This window comes from Physeter macrocephalus, chromosome 7 (assembly GCF_002837175.3).
Source record: "Physeter macrocephalus isolate SW-GA chromosome 7, ASM283717v5, whole genome shotgun sequence".
In the NCBI taxonomy this organism is placed as follows: domain Eukaryota; kingdom Metazoa; phylum Chordata; class Mammalia; order Artiodactyla; family Physeteridae; genus Physeter; species Physeter macrocephalus.
Window position 1 is genome coordinate 76,831,703 of NC_041220.1, and position 19,499 is coordinate 76,851,201.

The 19,499-nt window shown below is 39.4% G+C and overlaps 1 protein-coding gene across 1 annotated transcript in view; it reads left to right on the forward strand.

Moving 5' to 3' along the window:
* ATP8A1 (ATPase phospholipid transporting 8A1) overlaps positions 1-19,499 on the forward strand; it is a 242,227-nt gene that overhangs the window by 119,369 nt on the left and 103,359 nt on the right. Inside the window, exons 22-23 of the mRNA XM_028492008.2 lie at positions 1,969-2,108; positions 17,091-17,229. Coding sequence (XP_028347809.1) covers positions 1,969-2,108; positions 17,091-17,229 — 279 coding nt within the window. The remainder of the gene's footprint in view (positions 1-1,968; positions 2,109-17,090; positions 17,230-19,499) is intronic.

Below are 19,499 nucleotides of genomic sequence, written 5' to 3' on the forward strand. Positions count from 1 at the left end.
GGTATTTGTTTTTCTCTTTCTGACTTACTTCACTCTGTATGACAGACTCTAGGTCCATCCACCTCACTACAAATAACTCAATTTCGTTTCTTTTTATGGCTGGGTAATATTCCATTGTATATATGTGCCACATCTTCTTTATCCATTCATCTGTCGATGGACACTTAGGTTGTCCTGGCTATTGTGAAGAGAGCTGCAATGAACATTGTGGTACATGACTCTTTTTGATGGCAGGCGGATTCTTAACCACTGCGCCACCAGGGAAACCCCTCTTCTTTGCTTCTTTTTCTAACATGGTCCTGGCCATATTTTATTTGACTTGAGATCACTAGCACCTAATTGTTCTGAGAGCTAAATGACCTTGAGCGAGGACATTGTCTTCTTGGGAACCTAGTTGACTGCATTTATCAGGGCTGGCAAATGCTTCTGCCTCTTCCTTGTTCCAGCTCATCAACTTTTTTCTGGCTGAGGGTAGCCTCCAAGTGAATTATAAAATTGACAGGCATTGAGCGCTACAAGTAGGTCACTTCAAACATCAGCTGTGATTGTTTTCCCAGGGTGTTTCTGTTGGGTATTCTTTTTTTGTCACTGTCCCTCAGTTTTTTAGACTCTTTATACTACAGATTCACAGTGGTAAATGAGCAGTAGTAAATACAACCATATATCCCAGTTACAGGAAGGTGGCTCTCCCAGTAGACCCCACTGGGGTCCCTCTCTTCCTTACTTCATAAGCATCTGTGAAACCACTGTGTTCAGCACTGGGGTTAAAGGTATGAAGAACTCCGGGACCCTGCCCTTCAGGAGCTTCAAGCTAATGTAGGAGATCACAAGAAAAACAATATGAAACATTGTCATTCATACCACAGGAGTGTTGGGGATTTCTGCCTTTGGGGTCTGGGTGAGAGGAGGATGCTTCAAAGAGACGGTTTTAAGAACTGAGTCTTAAAGTAGATGCAAGGCAGGCAGTGGAGGGGGATTGGGAGAGGGTGGAATGGAGAAAAAAATGACCAGTTTGTGCAAAGACCCTACCATGGGAAGTGAATGGCAGAGAATGAGGTGGAAGGCAATTGATATGTGGTGACTGAGCCAGACTCTGAGGTTTGGACTTCATCCTGGGGAACGATTAAAAGACATCAAGCAAAGGAATAACCTGATAAGGTTCGTTCAGATTTTAAAAAAGTTACTCGAGGCATGGAGGGTGGATTGAAAGAGCTGGGGAATTGGACACTAAGGTTCCATCGAACTTGAGTCACATTTCAACATATTGTTTGAACTGAATCAGTGTTTTCAAAATGAGACTTCGTTAAATAAAAATGGAAGTGTCAAACCAAATTTAAACCACTCCTTTCACCCCAAAATGAAACTTCATGCTGTTTGCAGGCACCCCTTACCCACACTCCAACTCCCCAGGAAAATTAACCTATTTGTCAGTATAAATTTACCTTTTCTGGACTTTTCTTTTAATGAAATTCTACAATATGTGGTCTTCTGTGTCTGGCTTCTTCCACTTAACAATGGTTTTGGAGGTCATCTGTGCTGCAGTATGCCATCACTACTCAATTCCTTTTCATTGTTCAAGAGTATTCTGTTGTATGGATACACCAGTTTTTGTTTATCTGTTCACCAGTTGATGGACATTTGGACTGTTTCCTTTTGGGGGCTGGTGTGAATGGTGCTGCTAATGAACATTTACCTACAAGTCTTTGTGTGGATGTATGATTTCATTTCTCTTAGGTAGATGGCTGGGAGTGAAATTGCTGGGTCATATATTTATGTTTAACATTTCTAGAAATTACCAAACTGCTTTGAAGAGTGGCTGCAGCATCATTCTACCTAACTGTAAATTTCCTGAGCACCAGATAAATATCACTGTGCTCTGGGAAAAAAAAAGAAAAAATGGAAGTATCAGACTTCTGAACAAAATCTTATTTGATGTTGTGGTGAGGGTTGTATGCTCCCTTTTTTCAGGATTAAGAACTTTGTGTTTTGCCGTGGCTGAGATTTCAGAGAGCGACTTTCAGGAGTGGCGAACGGTCTATCAGCGGGCGTCCACGTCCGTGCAGAACAGGCTGCTCAAACTGGAAGAGAGCTACGAGTTAATTGAAAAGGTACGTGGAAGACTGTTTTGCCTGTAAGGAAAGTTTGGTTTCCAGAAAACTTGTCTTGATTCAAGGAGCCAGTAAAAGTAAAATCAAAATATCTTGACACACTGCTAACTGTTGAATCTCCTCCGGTCTAAGCACTGACAGCTCTTAAAGTTTTTGCTGAAAAGTCTCTGGAACTGCTTTATATAGATCTGGGCTCTTTTCACAATTTTGGATCAAATTTAGTCTCATCTAGCAATACCGTTGCCAAAGTCTTCCATTGCGTCAGCATTGCTGAAGGTGTGCATGCCTCCTGCCCACACACAGACATGCACACAAGCTGCACACACATGCATGTGTGTATATAGTTAATGAAGGTGTATAATGTGTAATACAAAGTAATATAATAAATATACAGCTTGTGTGACTCCATAGCCAATCATATAGAATGTATACGTGAACAACCCAGTGCTTATACCTGGCCTGTCATTGTTCACTTAGATACATCCATCATTTCTGCCATGACTATAAATATCCTCATTTTACTGACAAAGAAACCAAGGCTATTCAGCCAAAAAAGTGATGGATACACTATGATTGATGCTATATAAATAGCAAGAAATCTTGCTTCCTAAATTAAAAATAGCAAACATTTTTATGTTGTACTTACCGTGTGCCACGTGCTATTTGTAGCACTTGAATCTATTAACCCAGCGGTCCCCAACCTTTTTGGCACCAGGAATCAGTTTCATGGAAGAGAATTTTTCCACAGACCAGGGAGGGAGGATGGTTTCGGGATGATTCAACCACATTACATTTATTGTGCACTTTGTTTCTATTATTATTACATTGTAATATATAATGAAATAATTATATGACTCACCATAATGCTGACAGGCGGCGGAGCTCAGGCAGTAATGCGATTGATGGGGAGCGGCTGTAAATACAGATGAAGCTTCGCTTGCTCTCCCGCCACTCACCTCTTGCTGTGGGCCAGGTTCCTAACAGGCCACGGACCCATAGCAGTCCATGGCCCGGGGGTTGGGGACCCCTGTATTAAATTATTTAATCTTCATAGCATCCCTTTGAGGTAGGTAGTGTTAATTATCCCAGCTGTACAGATGAAGAAATCAGGGTACCAGAGAGGTTAAGTAATTTTACAGAGATTACTCGGCTCGTAGAGGGTGAACCAGAATTCTCACTGTGGCTCCAGAGTTCATACTCTTAGCGACTCGAGTATCTTCATTATAACTTCTAATTACATAATTCCTTCAACTATACTCATGTTTATAAGGCATAGACTCAAGCTTGCTTCAAGTTGATCTTGCCTTCAGATGAGTGACGACTGACACGTTTTTACTTCGTCTCTCTCAATGTACTTCCTGTCTTGGATGGTAGCCAGCACCATGGATGTCTCCCTGGACCCTTCCCTCCTTCCTCTCCCCACATGCCCCCCACTCTGTGTAATACCGGCAGTGGCATGTTACAGCTGGAGGTGGTTTTCTCTGGTATGCAGTTGCCACTTGTGACTCTAGATAATGTTCCCCTGTCTTCTCAGTGGATTGAGATCACTTTAGAAGCTAGTTTGTGTCTCATCCCTCCCTTATATTTGAACCTATTTTGTATCCTCCTTATTTCTCAGAAAACTTGTGATAGCATGTATGGAACCCTCCAACTCGATAAATCCCACCACCGCCACCAATTTTAGATGTGCACACACAGCAGGAGACTTGTTATTAATCAATTTATTGAATTTCTCTCTCCCTTTCTTTTCTAATATCCTTATATATGATTATGTCTTTGGAATATTAGTGAAATAAAGTATTTTTTTATTTATGAGACCATGACTATAATCTCTTTCAATATCTCCAACCAAAGTCCCATATTGTCTCAGAGTACTAATGGTATTGATTCTTAATCTTTGGCTTTTCTTACTCTTTTGAGAAGTTAAAAAAAAAAAAACTGTTTGGAAATAATTCTTTTTCTCCTGTCTCCTTTCCTACACAGCCTGAATATAATGTAGCCTTTTCCCCTGTGGCAATGGTAGAATTAATACATAATAACTGACAATAAAAATATTTTAAGTAGGGCTTCCCTGGTGGCGCAGTGGTTGAGAGTCCGCCTGCCGATGCAGGGGACATGGGTTCGTTCCCCGGTCCGCGAAGATCCCACATGCCGCGGAGCGGCTAGGCCCGTGAGCCATGGCCGCTGAGCCTGTGCGTCCAGAGCCTGTGCTCCGCAACGGGAGAGGCCACAACAGTGAGAGGCCCGCGTACCGCAAAAAAAAAAAAAAAAAAAAAAATTTTAAGTGGATTCTAACCATTAAATTTTGTTTCTACTTGAAGTGCACTGTAGCAGATTCTGGAGTTCAATGTTTAATGTGCCTAACATTTTTACTGTGAATGTCCTAGAGTTTATAGATTCGATTTTATAGGTTTAACAGTTGTGTGTGTGTGTGTGTGTGTGTGTGTGTGTTTAATATCTGTCATTAAATTTTGACTTCGCTCTTTTAACTAAAACAGATGTTCGACTTTTCTTCCAGCAGATGGCGATCGCGAGTCACATTGAAATTTAAGTTGCCTGGGGAAGTCCATTACATGTATTTATATATTTTTAGTTTACAGATACAGAAGCCTCCCGTATGACTGTCTCTTTCCTAAAATAAATGAAAAAGAGAATTTATAGCTAATTCCTCTTTACTTCATGATAAGCCATGCTCTCTTACTGAAAAATCAGAAAGGTGAAGAGATTGGTTTCCGTGGTCAGCCAGCTTGTTCCATATAAGGACTGATTTTCTATATCCCCTGAAACCATCATTTCTTTCAGTAATTAACTTAAGTAACTTTCATTAAGCGGTTAATAGATGCTAGGTATCAGGGATGCACAACCAAATACGGAACACTCAGTGTGGCCCTCTGAGTGTCATGGTCTGAACCAGTTCCTCCAGGAAATCCAGAGGAGTGACCCACAAACTTGAGCCATAGCAAGCTTTCAGAGAGGTGGTAACTTTTGAAATGAGCCTCAAAAGATTATTTTACCAGTTAAAGGAGAGCAGAGGTCTTTTTAGAAGAAAAAGAATAGGCACAATGACACAGAGGGGTTCCTGCAACTAAAAGCTGCTTTTCTGAAAAATGATTTTTCCCCCTGATCGTTATGGGGACTGTGGGGTGATAGCAGGTCTCCCTTGGTCTGAGTTTCCATTCTTTGTTAAAATCAGCTGGGATTGGTATTCAGGAGGAGTTGTAGGGGACTCTTATCACACATCGTAGTGAGGCAGGTTTCAGTGTGTCAGCGCAGGTTCTGCTGGTGTGTCACTCTAACTTAAATTTAGCTGTCATAGTCCTAGGCTCATCTATTTTGGCTTCTTCCTTGGCTACTTTAAATGAGACTTGTTTATCGTAATCTATTTTTCATATGGTTGGGATCTATATTTTATATAGACCGTAATATTGGACTTGTAAGATAATGACTTTTAAACTGTAAGAGTGGTTTTCAAATCTCTTTTTTTCTAAGAGCAGAACCCATTTTCGAAACTAAATATTGCCTGAATATATTTATATATTTTCAGTGTATATGTAATATACAAAAGCAGAGCTTCTCTGGTTAACAAGTGGAGAGGTGGAGAGAAGCCCCTAACTGTCTCTCCCTTCAGACCCTACCTTGCCCTCATCATGGTCCATGAGTGGCTTTTCAGGACTCTGGGGCTCCACGGAGCACAGTTTGGAAACCAGATAATATTCAGTATGTGTGTGAAATTTTTAGGAAATGTGCTTCTCAAAATTTCTGTAGCTATTTTCCCTCGCTTTTCAACAAAAGATCAGAACATCCTTGTGGTCATACACAAGATGTTTCTGGCCATATTTGAATTAATGATGCAAAATGCCATTGACACATTAATGGTAGCATTACATTAAAGGCATTTAAAATGTGGAAGATTTGTAGAGCTTTTCCTGAAATCAAGAATATATTTTTAATATGTTACAAAATAAGTGGAAATGTTATCATACGGTTAAGATTGTACTTTTAAACCCTGCTGTCTGTCTTATCCCTCCAGTGTTTGTTCAAACAAGTAATTCAGTTTTCAGAATTTAGTTAAAAGCCTTATTCCCTTGGGGGCTCTAACTCCTAGCATAATTCCAAAAAAAATGTATCCAAATAAGCCAAGAACATCCAAGAAGATAATGCCATGTGTCCCTTGGTGCAATGCTTTGTTGATTTTCTACCCAGCTCATCTGGGCACTAGAGTGCCCCCCTTCACCTCCAGGGCACAGTAAAGGAGAGAGGATGTGAAAGGTTTGAAAAAGTTCTCTGGATAGGGTTTTCCCTCGTGACAGTCATTTTTAGAGGATTTAGGACTTTTACATCCATCTATAAAATATCATCAGCATCTCTGCTACACAGCTGTACAGTTTGGTCTCCAACACTTGCATTCAGATGGTAGACTTTTCAGGATTAAAAAGAAATCATTTCTCTAATGCTATGAGTTGTTTCAGGATGTTCCTGAAACATCTCTTTTCTTTAATAAATAAAGGTCAGGAAGGTGACATTTATTCCTAGGACACCCAAGACATTCAGGAACAAGAAGGCTCACATAGTTAAAATGCCAAAGGGATTATGAGAATCACATCAGATACTTGACGTGTCTTGACCCAGTTTGAGGAGAATTGTAGCATCACTTGGGTTTTGTGGAGAGAAAACACCTTTTCGTCTCTGTTCATCACCACTTGAAAGAATTTACAGTTGTCTCATTCTTTCAGACAACACACTTGACCTGTTTTACCTCCTTTAGCCTATTTGTTTTGAAAGACAATGTATTTGGACTTGTAATTTAGATTATGAAACCACTTATAGTGTTGGTCTATGTTTTAAATATTAGATTATTTTTTAAATTAAGAATTTATTTGGTTTTTGGTCGGGAAAAAATTGCAAATAAATAACAGAATAATTATCAAGTCTTATACTTCATTAGAAGTGGTTTCTCTGTAATTTCTCACCTTCCTCTTTCATCTGCTACTTTATATTTATTTCTAAGACACAAATTTATTTGCCTCATACTCATAGTATGCTGCTGGATTCCTTTGAAAATTAGTGGTACAGAGGTCTTTGATCTTACTTATTGGGGAATATTTTATAATTAAACCATTGGTTGAAATATGAAGGTATTCCTTCATGGTAAATAGAGTTTTTGAAAAATTTTTGTATTTATTTGCTTCAATAGGGAAATGCAATTGCATAAGTTACCTTCTAATCACTTCTGATGTTTGGGAAAGCAAATTATTTATCTTGAGCATTACAGAAAACAGTGAGATATAATACTTGTCTAGTATTTCCCTGGTGATACAATTGTTCTTGTCTTCTCTTATGAGGCATAAATTACAAAATATGCTTTTTGAAAAATCAAAACTTACCCCACACTTTTATCTGTTAACGTTTTTTAGATTAATTATGGGTCAGAGAGGATCATTTTTGAGCTTCAGAGTAATCAAAAAGCTACAATTTTGGGGCTTCCCTGGTGGCGCAGTGGTTGCGCGTCCGCCTGCCGATGCAGGGGAACCGGGTTCGCGCCCCGGTCTGGGAGGATCCCACATGCCGCGGAGCGGCTGGGCCCGTCGCAGCGGAGGGAGGCCCGCATACCACACAAAAAAAAAAAAAAAAAAAAAAAAGCTACAATTTTGGCAGCATTTAGCACCCCTTTGAATCAGATAGCTGTGTTGTGTCTTATATGCACAAATTTTATAATTCACAGTTAATATATATCTTCCACTAGATTGAAGCTTCATGAGAGCAGGGATCGTTTTTATAGAATTCATCTCTGTGTCTCCAAGAACTGCCTGTCTGGCCTGTATTAATCACTGAATAAGTATTTTATGAATAAATGAATGAGTCAATTAAATAATTAATTCAAAGGCTAAATTTACTTAGTAAGTGCTTTCTTAACGAAAGCCTGCCTTCTGTTACCCACATAGTTCATGCTTTCTGCACATTGAGAATGTTGGTTTCAAAGGCGCTGTCACTAAAGATTACTTTAAGGATGTGTTAGAAAAGGTAGCTAAGGATTTTAAAGGATGCATTCGTTAGAAATTTAGACTCAGTCATTTTTAAAAAAAAAAAACCGTCTTCCTAGTTATTTAACATATGAATGTGGGACGCACTTGGTCGCAAAGATTCAACAACAAATGCCTCAGCACTTGTCAGGCTCTGTTGTGGGCTCTGGGGGCACAGGAGGGGGAAAGGATGGAAAAATCCCTGTCTTCATTTCAGTGCAGGGAGATAGGCAGTAAACTTGAACACTGGAAAATGTCATTGCAGACAGGGCTTAGCACCCTGGGCTCCGCGATAGGCACTGAGATAGGACAGTGAGGTAGTTAGTGATCTTTTTTTATATTATTTCCTTGGTTCCTCCCCCAAATATGGTTGACATTTCTGGGATTTTTTAAAAGACTGCCTTGATGTGGCATAATACAGATTGACCATTACACTCGGGGTAACTAACAGCAGTCCAGCACCCTTCCCAACATATGGTGGGGAGTGGTGTAGAGGATTCCTAGAGAAATAGAAAACTTAATGAAAAACAGAACTTTTCCTGAACATTTATGACTGCCAAATTCACAGTAATTTCTGTATTCGAACTGAATACTTTTTAAGATAAAACTACCCATTTCTATTCTTAGTAGCTGCCAATATCACTTTCATTTGTACTAAAAACTGAAACGTACTAGATGAAAATTTACATGATGTACTGGTGATTTTGTGGTTTCAAATTCCAGTAGTTTCCTGTTTTACTGTTTGCTTAAGAACATTTGCAGTCTGTCAGCTTATCTACTAAGAAGACCTGCCAGTTTTTGAGCCTTTCCTAAGCTTCAAGTCCTCTGCTCCTTAACTTGATTATTTAGTTCCAGGGGCCTCTAACGTGGGGTACACAAAATGAACCATTGGGGTAAGCAAGAAAATGTTATAACTTCTGTTTCTATTTCTGTTTTACTCATCTTTTTCTTACAATTTATTGTTGCATTTTGCAATGTATATAATTTATTAACATTAACAAAGCAAATCGGTTATACAAAAGATATAGACATACCTAGTCTTAGGTAAGTACTCAACATCTTTTCCTACCTGTACTCAAAAAAAAAAGGTTAAGGTAAACAATCTATTTTCATCCTCAAAACAACTCTAGTACAGCCATATTATTAGCCTTATCTTGCTGATGTAGAAATTCTTAAGTTATTTGCTGAAGGACGCATATCCAGTAGTTGGCAGAGCAGGAATTCAAATCCCAGTTCTGTCTTAATTCCAAATCTCATGTTCCTAATCCGTATGTTATTCTGCTAGCATGGTTTAAAAGAAAGCAAGAATGTATGTAAAATGTTGGTGACTTGAAAAGTAAAACGTAACCACGTGTGTAGTTGAGTCATCATGAGATCAGCCCTTGGGGTTGGGAGGCACGGTATTCAGGACCCGTCTGCGTAGGAAATGAGGCAGGCAGGCTGTGTGCACTCTGTGTAATGTAATGTACTCTATCCTCCTTAAAAATGAAGGTGGGAATATGTTTTTCATGATTTTCCCTCAACTCGTCTTTAGAGTCTTCTTAGTGAAAGTACTTAGTGTTCCCTTAGATCTCTAATCTCACGCTTCTCCTTTCTGGCTGATCGATCCCTAATTATGAACGCTTTGAGGTAGACTTTCCACACTGGGTTTTGCTGTCTTCTCACTCAGATAAGATGGATGTGTTGTTTTTGCAGGCTACACCCAGTCGCCTCTCAAATCCTGATTCTTTTCAGCTGGGTGTGTGAATTCTGACCTTTTTTGGCAAGCCCTTGGCTCTGTGACAATTCAAATATGATTTCTGTGGTTCAGAAAGCACCAAGTTAAAACCTCCTTCTTGGCCTTGGTTGCCTGATTTCTCCAGAAGCAGGCTAATGAGCCATGCCGATGATTTAACACTGTTAGTCTTAGTGTACTCTAGCTCAGCTTAAACTGAAAGGACAGAGGTATGAGAGTCTCTACTGTTAAATAAAACGCCTTTGTTGTGTGCAAAGAGATGTTGAGAAAAGAAGCGCAAGAGTGAATGATGCCCAGTGGAATGCAGACCAGAGAGAAGCCGGTGATCTTTGAGAGCCAGCATTGTAGAATGGTTCTGAGAATCCCATGGCCACCAGGGCCTCTGTATTCCAGAGCTACCATACCTTAAAGCTAAAGAGCATGATGACTGCCACAGTCTCCCAACTGGTCTGACAGCCGCCATTCTTCCCCGTCCATCCCCAGTTGGCCACCGGTGAACTCCGAGTGTAAATCTGATCCTGTCCCTCCCCTTCTACAGTTCTTCCCCAGATGCCCTTTGGCTTTGGAATCCCAAACATAAAAAAATAGCCCTTTTGATTTCTATTCCCTGCCGGTTTTTCCAGGCTTGTCGTTTTCCTAACTTACTACTCAGAGTTTGAGATGACTGATCCAATTTCATCCTCAGAACAACCCTATTAAATTAGCATTATTTAAATCACCACACACCTCGCTTCATTTATCGATTCCATATTGACTAAATGGCAGCTTCTCCAACACAATGTGCATTTGCACACCTCCATCTTTGCAACATGTGATTTCTTCTGTTTGGGATTTCTTCCCGCATCCCTCCCCACCTCTCCCAAGTGCTTGGCTAATTCTTAATTCCTCGTTTAGGATTTTAGGTCAAATGTTAACTCGTGTTGGATGGTTTTTTTGAGCCACCCAAACTAAGAAAATACTTATTTCCTGTTTTTATCTTTTGTACTCACAGAAAATTTTGTGTTTACTTCGAAGATAGTATATAGCATATAGTAATGTGATTATTTAGGGAGAGTACAGTTTTTCTCTGATGGTAATCGTATATTACAGTTGAGAGGCTCTGTCTATAGTTTGGGATTGCAAGGAGAGGAGAGAGAAGTGGGGCCAGAGGACCTAAGGCCAGGCTAAGAAAGAAGGGTCAGAGCTGACCCAGGAAGTATCAAGAGCAATCAGTCAGGATGGAGGCCGGTGCAGAGATGCGCTGCAGTATTATGCATCAAGGGTCTGCAAACTCCAGCACAAGAACCACATTCACCCACTGCCTATGTTTGTAAATAAAGTTTTATTGGAACACAACTCCAGCCATTTGTTTACAAATTGTCTTTGGCCATTTTCACACTACAGTGACAGCATTGAGTCGTTGCAACACAGAATGTACGACCCTCAAACCCTAAAATATTTACCATCTGTCTCTTTACAGAAAAAGTTTGTCAACCTTGCTGGAGACAAGCAATTAGGTCCTCAAACCAGCAGCATTGTCACCAATGCACATTTCCAGGCCTCATCTCAGACCTACTCAGTGAGAAATTCTGTGGGTAGGGCCCACTGATCTGTGTGTAATAAGCCCCTCAGGTAAATCTGAAGACTGCTGCTCTCCATTTCTGCTCCTGTTGCTAATTACTTGGGGCTTGATGACAGCCAGGCAGCAGGGTCTAGGAGAAACAGATACCAACGCAAGGCAAGGGGGTACAGTCAGAAAACAAGGAAGGGAGGATCCAAAGAATGGATTCTGAAGTACAAATTCGAGGAAGGAAGGGACTATGGTTGTGTCCCACCATCTTGCCCAGAACTACCTGCTCGGTGTGTGTGTGAGGGAATGAATGCAGGCACACGTGTGTGTGTGGAAGGCAACCAGTCCCAAAATGTGAGTCTGGGGCCTGCAGGTGGAAACAGGAAACAGGTACCCCTGGCAGGAACGCCTCAGGACTGAGGCTGAAACCCATTCACAGAAACAGAGTATTACCAAAAACTGAACAACAGAGACAAATGTTTAAAAACCTGATGATTTACATAAAATTCTAACTTTCATTTAATCTCAGTTTTACTTTCCATTCGCTGCCTTGGGGTGTGTATTGATTCTTGGTGTCTTGTTTCTACCATCCTAGCTCAGCTGTACCCCAGTTTGACCTGACATAATTTATTCAACCTCCCCGAAGCTATTAACTGAATGAATCAGTGTAAAGCACGTAGCAGTATCTGGTATTTCTGTGCTAAGGAAATGTTTCTTCATCTGCCTAGTCACAATCTTATTTTATGTTGTAACAAAGGTTCCCAAATGTTACTACTATTTATTCATATTTACTCCAGTTATAAAACTTTATTTACCAGTATTATTCCTTTTATTTGTCTTCAAAGAAACTTCTGCCCGATAGTCCATGTTATTGTCTGAAGCCCAAGTTAATATGAGTTTGATAACTATGCTTTTCCTCTTTTAGGAACATATCATAAACTTTTAAAAAATACGAAATATAATCTAAGCCCTGACACAATATTTGCTTATATGGAAATAGGTCATTTTAAGGTTTCGTTATTTCCCAATACATGTAATATAAATGTATTGGGGAAAAAACACAATTTCCAAATCTGTCATAATACATTTTACCATAGTTTTTAAATACTCTACATGACGTTTGTATCTTCACTAGGGTAGAAATTTTATACTTATATCCCTTTTTAAAAGCATTACATTATGAACATCTAAAAGAGAAATAAGATTATTGATGACTTTTCTAGGTAAATAAATATTATTTCATGATTTTTCAGTGATAACTAAATCTATATTATATCAAAGAGGCATCAACTGAAACCTTTATAACTTTTGGCACAGTGACATTTTGAAAGTAAAATTAGTCTTTGGAGGTTTTTTTTTAATTCCATAAATGCCATGGGAATTTTATCACGTTTCAACACTTGCTGAATATGTAATTCCCATTGTGACCATTAGTGGCTATCTGTGTAAGGTAATACATGTTTGGGATGAAATTGATTATGGCCTAAACACTCTTGTGTTATGATCAGGAAAAGCACGCAAAGTTCAAATCTTTTTTCCTAATGATCACTGTGTAGCTAAAGATATTCATTTCCAGAGGCTGAACAGCCTATCACTCAAGATCTAATCTCACAATAAATGACACCAGGGCCAAAGGAAAGGAGCCTGCAGAGCCTTCCACTAAAATTAGTAAGTGCTGTACCTGAGGCTCTCTTAGGATAAAGGGAAAATTAACAGGCTTTCAAATGTAGTTTTTCCTTTGTAGGCATCAAAGTAGACCCACTGCAATTTTGCTAAATATTCAGAAATGTTTCATTAGAAATTCCTGTTATGATAGCCACCAACACGCTCCAAGTTAACCTACTTGTAACATCTCTCAGCATATTCATTGCTGGTCCTACCTTTTTGGTACTTTATATTATCTTTGCCTGGTTTGGAAAATGTTACCTTTTTACCTGTGCAAAACCAGCTGCTTTCCTTCTTTCAAATATGCTTTCAGTGGGATCTCCCCCGTGCAGTTATTTTATTTTTATTAGGTTTGTGCAGAGTAGTGTATACCCATGTACTTCCTGAGCTCATATATCCCCTTAAAGTAGAACGAGAAAATAGGCAAATAAACTTGTTTATATATTTCTAATTAATGTATTCACATCTTGGCTCTCACATTATCTAGTTACCCCAGGGTTTTGTGAAACATACTACGAAAAATACACTTTTTTGGTTTAAAATTTTTGAGAGTTATATTACTGAACTATCTTCATGATCGTTTAAAATCTTATCATGCTTTCTGTGGAATATCTAACATTTGAACACAACTATATCCTGATCTTCCCTGGCATGTGGGCCAGAATGATTTAGCTACTGATTTCCTAAAAGTAGCTGAAAGAACTGATGGAATCATTGTCTCAATGTTGAAATACAGCAGTTGTGATGCTGGCATAGTTGATGCTGAACTGGTCTTCCTTTTCATTCTTGAACTTCTTGATGATTATTATTCATCAGGTTTTGATAGATTTCAAATCTGCTTCCCATTAAAGATAATAAAATAATGCTATCCTTTTAAAGAAGGAAATTTGCCTTCCTGTCTTATATATTATATACTAGGAAGTCAAGCATCAAGTGAATCTCATAGCTGCGTAAGTTATTTGGAATATATTGAAGAGAAAATAGTCTAGATTGCAACAATACTTTAGAACATTTGGATTGGGGTGTTTTTTTTGTTTTTGTTTTCTGTTTGTTTGTTTTGTCATTCACTCAGCCTGCTAATATACCAAATGCTGACTCTCAGTGTTCTGGAGATACAGTATAAAGGTGAACAGAACCTGGTCCCTACTTTTCCTTTTTCAACTTAAAATTGCACTTTTTATAGGTAGCCAGGGACCAAAGACTCCCCAGAGCTCTTCTTCAGCATCTCCTCGGAATCTGATGTGGTATGTCTGGGCTCACAGGGTCTTCTTTGAGTCAGCACTAAGTGCTCAAGCCAGCATTCTTATGAGAAATATGCCCAAGTTAAGGGCCCTTCACTCCCTCATGCCAAATAGGGACATCAGCCTACAACCAGAGCAGGAGCTGCATTTGTTCCTCTACCTAATATTACTTAAGTAGAATAGAACTTAAAGAAGTCAACACTAGCCCCTCACAGACTGATGCCTACTTAGTTTACTTCAGCCAGCATTTATGGGGCAGAGACTGGGAGTTGACCACTGTCTCGGGCACCATCGTAGACCCAAAGGGACAGGAACGCGATGGGCAATACAGAGGATCTTGGTTCAAGCCCTGCCCTTCCGTAATCTATCACATTATGTCACTGTGACAAATCATTGCCCCCCTCTGGGCTCCTGTCTCCTCATTTGTGAAGAAACAAGGAGCTTGGAGGCATGATCCTTCATTTTGAACAAAACTACCAGAGTCATACATTTAAACAGGTAATCTTTTTTTTTTTTTTTTTTTTTTTTTTTTGTGGTATGCGGGCCTCAGGGCTTGCTTACTTGAACCAGTAAAGAAGTTGGCAGAAATTCAATAAACTGAATGCAAAATATTAAAATAATTTTTTTTTTTTTTTTTGTGGTATGCGGGCCTCCCTCTGTTGTGGCCTCTCCCGTTGCGGAGCACAGGCTCCGGACGCACAGGCCCAGCTGCCACGGCTCACAGGCCCAGCCGCTCCGCGGCATGTGGGATCCTCCCAAACAGGGGCGCGAACCCGGTTCCCCTGCATCGGCAGGCGGACGCGCAACCACTGCGCCACCAGGGAAGCCCTAAACAGGTAATCTTAATATGATAAATTAAGTATGTAAAGATGAGCAGAGTTCTGTCAGAGCACAACAGAGGGGAAAACTTGTTTTGGACTTCCAGGATGAGCCACGTTTCACCAGGCAGGGCCGTGGTGGATGTGTGTGTGTCTGTACATGTACCTACGCACATAAACACGTGCATGCGTGTATATTCTAACACTGATGCATAGGCTCGCCCATCTGTATTTAAGCCCTGTGGCAGAGACTGCAGGCCAGCTAATTTAACACCTATTCCTATTGCTCTTCTGCCTTGCCCCTCCACTGAGGCTGGAAAAGCTAAATACTAACAGTTCAGGATGACCGTGTAGCACCATTGGGCCAATGGCTGTATTTGGAAATACGCTGAGGACTTTTAGAAACCCTTTTGCTTTTCAAATAAGAGGTGGATACAGGTGGTTTTACCGCCTTTTTCTTGTCTTCAGTGTGGCTGTTATAATTATAGCTGCGACAGCCACCTTGAGACATTGAGAGAGATCTGGAGAATGCGTGGAAATATGGTCAAGCCAACGATCTTATACCCACAGCTACCCACTTCAGTACTAATGATGTTAGAAATAGGAGTCTTTATTTAAGCCACTCTCAGTCAGATTTTTTTCTATTATTTATAGCCAAAAACATTCCTAAGCAATATACTCATCAACTACACACACTCACTCTTGCGTGTTTGTATATATATTTAACTTTATTTTCCATGCCTACCAAGACTTGGGGCTATTTTTAGACTTGAATTGTGATGAAAAGTAAATAGGACTGAATGTTAAAGGAAAAAATAGAAAGTGGAATGCTTTCTTTGTTATTATCAACCCAGACACTATCCTTTGCAGTAATCTCCCTTATATCTAGTCTGACCTTGTCTGATATTGTAAGTAAAAAAATGAAGTCAAGAAGGGAGAAAATAGTTGGGAAGAAAGATAAATGCTGAAGTAGTTCATTCTGAAGGTTAGGTTATGGGGAAAATGGGTAAGACTGAGAATCAGTTGGTTGTGGCTTGCAGAACACCGTTGGGAAGGATACCCAAATAGTGACAATGCCTGGTCACATGATGGAAAGAAAGATTTTAAATCTCAGTCCATCATTGCCCATTCCTACGTATTTAGGACCGAGAACACCATTATCTGTTTCCATTTGGCAGGCCAGGTTTCCCTAACAGCCAGGAGATTGTTCTCACTTTTCCCTCCATTTAGGAAGATGAAAGAAGAAACCATTCTTCTTCTTTGTCAGAGATGAGAACAGCTTTCCACAGAGTGTTTTGGTTATGTTCAGTCTTGTATGAAAGATACCATCTAAGGAGCAAGAGATCTTTAATGGTCTCTGACCTTCCACTATGCAAACATGGAACCCTGTGAAAAACACTCAGCCTGTTCTTTCTTTCAGAAACTAATGCTATCACTTTGTTTATACTTTGTTTATTGCTCCTTTCTTCATCCTTTCTCATTGTATTTTGTGTCTACATTTCCTGACACTGCATCAAATTACAATTTAATAGTGTCAGCCTGTAACCTTACTCTTTTTCAAACAGGTCAGTTAGATTACTTCTTCACTGTGGTGATCTTCCATAGTTTTTGTTTTTATTTTTTCTTAATAGCTGCCTGCTCCTTTTTAACTGTTTTTGATTCCCCCCTTCTACATTTGTGTGTGTGTTTTTAGAATCAGTTCCTTACCTTAGGGAGGAGTAAGGTAAGACAGGTAAGCTTCAGGGAGCCTAAGTCTCCTGCCAAAAGTACTGGATGAAAGTTAGGGATCCTTGAGAGAGAAAACTCAATGGGGTACTTGGAATTTACAACAAATTCATGAATTATCATTTAGTCTCTGATTTTAAAACATAGATACACTTCAATTTTTCATTCTTAAAGAATCTAAACTTTTTTTTTTTTAAATCTTAAAAATGTTGCCACTCTCTTTCTCCAGAATCTTCAGCTACTTGGAGCCACAGCCATCGAGGATAAATTACAAGATCAAGTGCCTGAAACCATAGAAACTCTAATGAAAGCAGACATCAAAATCTGGATCCTTACAGGAGACAAGCAGGAAACTGCCATTAACATTGGTAATTCACCTAATTTAAACTTTAAAGTCATGGTGCTTTTTAACATGTTTTGATATATTTTAGAAGATAGATTTGAGATATTTCAAGATTTGAAAGATTTGGTATTTTCAGATTTCCATATTTGTTAATATCATTGGGCTTGTCTATTTACTTATGGCCCCAGTGCCCCTTTAAATTTGCAATGATTGTATATACAGCCAAACTTCAGCTCCTGCAACTATGTAATGCCCTCTCTCAACTTTGTATCCCTGCCTAGCCCCACCTCCCGTCCATAACTGACACATGTAGGTAACCATTCTGCAGTTGTCTGCCAAAGTCTGGAGGTGGGGATTATGGCAGGCTTGTATACCGACACTTGTTTCTGTGACCAAAGGTTATTTCTGAGATAGGAAGTAAGGTTCTTGCTAGTTTTCACTCATCCTACAGTTAATTCCAATTTTGCAGAAGGAGGTTGTATTAGGCAGCTCAGGCTGCCATAACAAAATACCACAGGTTAGATGACTTAAGCAACAGAAGGTTATCTTCTCACAGTCATGGAGGCTGGAAGTCCAAATCAAGATGTCAGCAGGTCGGTTTCTCCTGAGACCTCTCCTCCTGGCTTGCAGATGGCCGCCTTCTCTCTGTGTCCTCGCCTGGCCTTTCCTCTGTGGATTCTCACAGAGCGTCTGGTATTTCTTCCTCTTCTTATAAGGACACTAGTCCTGTTGGATTAAGGATCACCCTTATGACCTTAGTTAACTGTAGGTAGCTCCTTAAAGACCCTATCTCCAAATGCATTCACAGTGGCAGTTAGGGCTTCAACATATGAATGGGGAGGTGGGGACACAATTCAGTCTGTAACAGAGGAGAAAGCTAATATTTGCTGTTAGAGGCCTATAGTACCAATAATATGCAAGAAAAATATTGCTTTTTTTCCCCCCAATTCAGTAATAGTTTGTTGCCTGAACACTGTGAACACTGACAGTAACCTCTGGATGATATTGATGTTATGAATTACATGCAAAACTCTCCCAAAACTAAAGAAAGCATTTCAGCAGTATTCACAAGATGAAACCACATTTTTAGAAAGTCATCAAGTATCATGTATCTAAAAACATATAACTAATACTCCTTTTAGAAGTGTGAGTAATGACAGTATTCTGTGATAAATACTGTATTTATAAATATAGTATTTATATTAAATAGTATAAATACTATAAATTTATAGTACATTGATGTTGTTAATAGAGGAGAATTAATTTTTAAAAGAAAACTAGCCAGTAGAAGTTTAAACCTACAGGCCAAACAAGTTGTTAATTTTGGTTATAAAAATTATCACTGGGGTTAGAGACAAAATGGAAAGACGATGTATGAGAATACAGAATTCTTTAGAATCAGGAGACCTGGAACACACAGATATGATAAAGCAACCTGACTACAGATAGAGGAAAAATGCATGGTGGTAAAGAGTAATATGTGGGCAAAATAAGAACATCCTCAAGATGGTTCCAGATATGTAGCCATTATGAAAGTTCCTCTGGAAAGGAGAGTATGGTGGTGGTTTCTGGCAACATTTAACTTTTAGAATCTTAGGCCATAAATGTTCCTAGAAAAGAGAAGGTAAGATTCATTCATTCAGCAAATGATGATGGTGCCTATGGTTCCAGGATCAGTTAAGAACAGGGAACAAAACATATCAGAGTCTCTGGCCTCAGAGCTCAAATCCTAGTCAGGGAAACAGACAATAAAGTAAATGAGAAGGACACATAGTATATTTGATGGCAATAATTGCTCTAAAGAAAAATAAAACAAGGAAGGGAGAATAGTGCATTGCACAGAGGGATTCAGTTTTAAATCAGGAAGTCAAGAAGAACTATTGAGAAGGCGACATCTCAGGAATGACCTAAGAGAAGAAAAGATGTCACTTGGATGATTCGGGAGAGCTGTCTTCTGTTCTAGAGAAAGAACAGAAATGCAAAGTGTGAGAGGAGGAGAAGAGGTCAGCAGTGTAGCAGAGCTCAGGTTGGATGGGCCTCCCAGACCGTTGTCCAGACTTGGCTTTTACACTGAGTGAGATGGGAAACCATTGGATGGTACTGAGCTGAGCAGAGGAAACACTTGATCTGACTTTCCTATTTAAAAAAAAAAAAAAAAAAAAAAATATATATATATATATATATATATATATATATATATATAGTGCTATATATAGCAACTGTCTGGCTGCTAGACAGAATAGACTCAAAGGAAGGCAAGTGTTGAAGCAGGAAGGCCAGAGGCTATTGAATTAA